The following is a 5,541-nucleotide window of genomic DNA, read 5'->3' as shown; positions in this document are numbered from 1 at the left end:
GGTCTCTCAGTTGCTGGCACCAATGACATACAGGCTGTCTGACCCCCTGGTCCTGCTCCAGTTGCTACACTCACACCCCCACACTCACACGTTCACATAGAGAAGAGATTTGCTCACATAGCAAAGACTTAGAAGTTAAGTTTAATGAGAAGACAGGACAGACTGCACTGGTTGGGGTCCTTCTCCAAAATTCCCATGGTAAGTCCTGTGTAATCCAAAAATGCTCTTCCCCTGCATCCCCTAATGTGTCCTGCACCCCTAGGCAACAATCCCGTTAGTCTAAATGGTGATCCAGAGAGCTGCTCTCAGTGGCTCCTCTTGATGGGCTTCACACCTGGACAATGAGGCTGAGGGCTCTCCCAGGGTAGCCTTGGGACAAGATGTTCATTCCCCAGAGCCTGTAATTTGGGTTCCCACTTGCCAATGAGCCTCTGTGCTCTTCTTGGTTTTGGAGATGGGCTCCTGATGAGCTGGTGGCTCCCCAGTGATGGGGCTGAGAGCAGCTGGGGCAGGGTATTAACTGAGTTACTTCTCCTGCCATTGTTAGTGCCTTCTTTGTGTGTGAAGAGGAGGTTTTTATCACTTAAAACAATGCAACGAGATAGGACAAGAGGAAATGGCCTCAAGTTGCACCAGGGGAGGTTCAGATTGGATATTAGGAAAAAATTCTTCCTGGAAAGGGTAGTTGGTCATTGGAACAGGCTGCCCAGGGCAGTGGGAGAGTCACCATTCCTGAAGGTGTTTAAAAGGTGTTTAGACGAGGTTCTTAGGGACATGGCTTAGTGCTAGAATTGGGTTGTGGTTGGACTCGATGATCCTGAGGGTCTCTTCCAACTGAAAGGATTCTATGATTCTATCAATCTCCTGAGGTATCTCTGTCTGGAGGTTACATACCTATGCATTGGTATTATTTAACATATGATAGGAGATCACTGGAACTGCTGTCCAGAAATGCCTCATGATTAGGGGAAAAGCTGTGTTCTTGTACGGGCAACGGCTTCATTCAGGGCCAGTATCACAGCCTTGTTTCTAAGACTGTAGATGAATGGATTTAAGAATGGGTACAGAACGGTGTTCAGCAACGCTACAAATCTGCTGTTCTCCAAGGAAACACCGACTGAAGGACACACGTAGAGAGCAATGCAGCTCCCATATCCAATTGCCAAGGTGGTGAGATGGGAAGAACATGTAGAAAAAGCTTTCTTCCTCCCAGAGGCTGCTGGAAGATGTAGAATACAGAAAAGGATGCACATGTAAAATGTCAGAGTTAAACATAAGGTACCCAGAAAGACAAATGATAAGAAAACAGAGTCTATTTTCCAAAGCAGGCTGGTGTCAGAGCAGGACAGTTTGAATAAGGGGGAGTTGTCACAGAAAAAGTGATGGATCTCATTTGAGCCACAGAAAGTCAGCTGCGAGAGGATGACCAGGCGGTAACTCAAGAGTGTGAAGCCTGTGACCCAAGTAGCAACAACCAGGTGGATGCAGAGCTGAGGCTTCATGATGGCAGCATAATGCAAAGGTTGGCAGATGGCAACATAGCGGTCAAAGGACATGACAACAAGTAGAATAAGCTCTGTACAGCCCAGCGTAAAATAGGAAGAGGATTGGGCAAAGCAGCTGCTTAGCGAGATTGTTCTCCTCCCAGAACCCAGGATCACAACCAACTTGATGCTTGTGGAGGATGTAAACCAGATTTCCAGGAAGGCCAGATTGCCAATGAAAAAGTACATAGGGGTTTGAAGGCGGTGATCTGCATACACGAGGAAAATGATGGTGGCGTTCCCCATCACTGTTGTCAGGTATATGAGCAGAAAGACCAGAGAGAGTACAAGCTGCAGTCTTTGATCAAGCCCTGAGAAACCCTCTAGGATGAACTCAGTAACTGCAGTTCCATTTTCTGGTCCCACGTTGAATTTTGGTTCGTCATGCCGAGACAGGAACATGGCAAAAACCAAGTGTGATAATTCCACAGTCTGGGTGAAAGGCTCCCCAAAACTCTCTGCTTCTTTCCTTTCTTGCAGTCTTCCTATAGTACACAGATAGAGGACTTCAAGCACTTCTCATACCCTGATTTTTCGGTATCAAATTTCATTTGGAGTTCTGAGAATCTGTTGTCTGCTTTTTACCTTTTTCAAACACTCATAAAGAATTCTTCCTTCATAACATGGATTTTAAAGTCTGTTAGCGATTTTATCCCATTCCTGGCAAATTCCAAATGTACACAGCTCTTTTCCAAACATCTGTCACACCTATGTGCCTAAGTCATCTCTTTTATTTCACAAATGCCAAACTATCATATCAAATCAAATCAAATCAAATCAAATCAAATGTATGCTGAAAGCTTTTCTTTCTACTTTTGAGTACTTGCCTTTTTGGACTAGGAATCCCTGAGTATCTTGATTTCAGAATAAGCAGTATCAAGCATCTCTTTCATAATCCCGTGCTTTCTTCCACAGCTTTGTGCTCTCTGTTTCTTCAGAACTCATCTTCTTTAGTTATGGTTCCACACAGTCTCATCTGACATCCATCTGCACCGAAATGCAGTTACTTCCAAACAGTTGCTCATTGCTATTACTGTCAAATGTCCTGACCTAAACGCAGACCAGGAGAATAGTGACTGGAAGAGATTTGTAACTTTTCTTTTGCGTGCCAGCCATAGGTTGGGAGGACCCAGCCTTGAGAGTTTTCTCCTCTCTCCATTGATTATACAGGGAGCCTTGGGACAACAAATTCTCACAGGCACCTATTGTGAAGCAGGTGAAACTCACTATTCAAGTCTCACATCTCTGATTCCTTAAGTTATTTTGTTTTTTAAATCAAACTACACATCTAGGAGAAAGAAGGACAAAAAAAAATCCCACATATACAATAAAGACTGGTGTTTTTCCCTTCATCTTTCCATTTGTTTTCAGGCATAGAAAGGAGTAGAGCAGATGGCTCCAAAAAAAAGAATAATTCAAAACGCAAGGGGAGAAGAGAGAGAGGAGGAGATGGTGGGTTTGAGGTGGAGAAACAAAGTTGTGTGGGTGTGCAAGCAGAGCTCTTCAGTCATTAGTCACCTGGGTGCTCCAAGGACTTTCCCATCTCATTGTCCACAGAGACAACAACAGAAAGTGGTCTGAGACAACAGATCAACTTGAAACCAAGTGATTGAGTTCAGTCAACCTCCTTCAATATCATCCACCTCCAAAATAAGCAAAAAATTAGTCACCTTCAAATTAAATGTTGGCCTGACTCGTGTGGGATTTCTCCAGGTGGGATTCCAGACAGTGCTGGAGACAGGCAGATCCTGCTGTGCCTGGGCCTGTTTCCTGTGCATAAAGGTAGTTTTTAACATCCTGGGTGAAGAACCTGACTGTTTCAGAGATCTCTGTAGCAGTTTCTGCTGCAAAACTGAATAAAATTGAGTAACAGTAATTACTTAACTTGCTTGCACATGCCAGAGAGGATGTGCAGGACAACAGGCTGGCTGAATTGTAAGAACTCAGCAGAACTGTTGTACAGGGAGCCTCACTTGATCCACTTGAAGACACTCTTGCAAAGATCCTTGCAAAGGAGTCTCTTCCAGTCTATGGTATTTCATAATTCAATTAATCTTTTCCTCAGAGAGCTCTTCAAAGAATAGGCAAGGAAGTAAAAGAGACAGAGGGAAAGAAGTAGAGATATAAAATGTGCCAATACAAATTGAGAAGATCCTCTGAACAGTGTTTCCCAACTCAAACCATTGGTAGGCAATGTATTTTGGGAAATGGCTGCATAAAAACATTCACATAGAGATATAGTGTTTAATTAGCTTGCTGACACTTGCCCATGGTACTGTTAAAACAAACAAACAAACTAACTAACTGACTATGAAGAGTTTCATGAAAATTGGTTTAAAAATACTGGCAGTTGTGGAAAGGAAGACTTTTTCAGCTATTGCTTAGAAGTCTTTTCTGCAGAGGGCTCAACTATTTCCTAAAATCTACGTTCAGGGGTTGATTTAGTTGTTTGCACAGAGGTGGCCACTGCCTCCAACATACCCTGGGGTAGCTGAAGCACCATGTGGGACTGGGAAAAGTCTCCCAGGACCTATGGGAGCTGTTCTGGAGCACAAGCTGGTAGGCATGAGCTGCTGGGTGGGCTGAGCAGGGACCTCAGCAGCACAGCAGCCCATTGTGTCCCGTTGGCTGCTGCTGTGAGGTCACTTCTGTCACAGAAACTGACTGACCAGCAGCGGGAAGGCAAATACTCAGAGGTCATGAGGGCCATCAGAAAGCTGCTCCCAAGATGATGACAGATTTGGGAAGGTCAAGGGGAACTGGGACAAGAGAGATTGGAGATTTGGGGGAGGAAAGAATGGCTTGGCCAACAGAGGTGAAAGATTTGGAGGGTTTCAGGTAACAGTGATGCCGCTGTGACACTGACTGTGAAAACATTCATGTTAGGCCCTTACCTGTGTTCTAAGCAGTAATCTTAAACTCTAACCTTACCCCTAAATGCTAGTCCCCACCCTGACAGTAATGCACTACTTTAAACCCAAACCTCAAAATTTACCTCTAAGCCAAATCCCAAACCCATAACCCCTTATTGTTAGTGTTACCTTTTTACTCACTTTAACCCCTACCCTGTATCCCTAGCCTTAAGATACCAGCCTTAACCTTAGCCCTCACCACAACCCTAAAAAAAACCCCTAACTCACAAAGCTAGCCCGTACCCTTAACACTAACCACGCACCTAGGCAGATTACCAGATGCCTAAATCCTAACCCTGAACAGCGAGCTCTAATCCCTAATCCCTAAATTGAACACCTCATCCCCAGAGCTCTCATTCCCGTGCTCAACCCCCATCACCTCCAACCCCTCTCCCTACCCAACTTCAGCAGTTTGGCCCCTTGGGGCAAGCCAGGGTTATTCTGGAGCAGCCACGGGGCATCTGAAGAGGGATGTGAGGTTACAGGTGCCTGACCAGCTGTCAGGCCCAAGGAGGAGATGGGCAGGATTGCTGGGATGAGGTCTATGGTGCTTCAGAGACTCATGGGCATGTGAGAGGCACATGGCTGTGATGGTGGCTGTGAGGTCACTTCCACCTGAGTACCTGATAGGCCAGCTTCAGGCACATGACTGGTCTATGTGTGTATCATTGAAGCTGTGCCTAAGGAACTGATAAGCCACCAACATGCATGTAGGTTGGATGCTGTTTGCAAAGTCTCTGCTGCCCTAGCACCTTGCAGGACTGGCATGGAGATGCACCTGGCAGTCAGAGAAAGACCACCAGCAGGTGCATGGGCTTGGAGGGTGACAATCATTTTACTTTTATCTGCAGCAGGCACATGCCTTTAGTCTTGTCCAGGAAGCTGAAAGGTCAACAGCAGGCGTGTGGCTTGGAAGATCATGGTGAGGATACTTCTTTCTGGTCAGCTGAGAGACCACGAGCAGGCGGATGGGCTGGGTCAGACACCTTAAGGGTGGATTCTGAGATCATGGAACTTTGCTTGATAATGGGAAAGAGCAGAAGAAAGAGAGAAACTGCTGCAAAGTGCTGCTTGGAATGTGGAGA

The 5,541-nt window shown here is 45.6% G+C and overlaps 1 protein-coding gene across 1 annotated transcript; it reads right to left on the bottom strand.

The window, feature by feature from the left end:
* Positions 1–962: 962 nt before the first annotated feature.
* On the bottom strand, positions 963–1,946 carry LOC136000387 (olfactory receptor 6E1-like). The gene has a single exon (XM_065654167.1). It carries the CDS (start codon positions 1,944–1,946, stop codon positions 963–965), a length of 984 nt encoding a protein of 327 aa, XP_065510239.1.
* Positions 1,947–5,541: the final 3,595 nt, after the last annotated feature.

This window comes from Caloenas nicobarica, chromosome 32 (genome assembly GCF_036013445.1).
Source record: "Caloenas nicobarica isolate bCalNic1 chromosome 32, bCalNic1.hap1, whole genome shotgun sequence".
Taxonomy (NCBI): Eukaryota; Metazoa; Chordata; class Aves; order Columbiformes; family Columbidae; genus Caloenas; species Caloenas nicobarica.
This window is presented reverse-complemented; position numbering and strand designations above follow the sequence as displayed.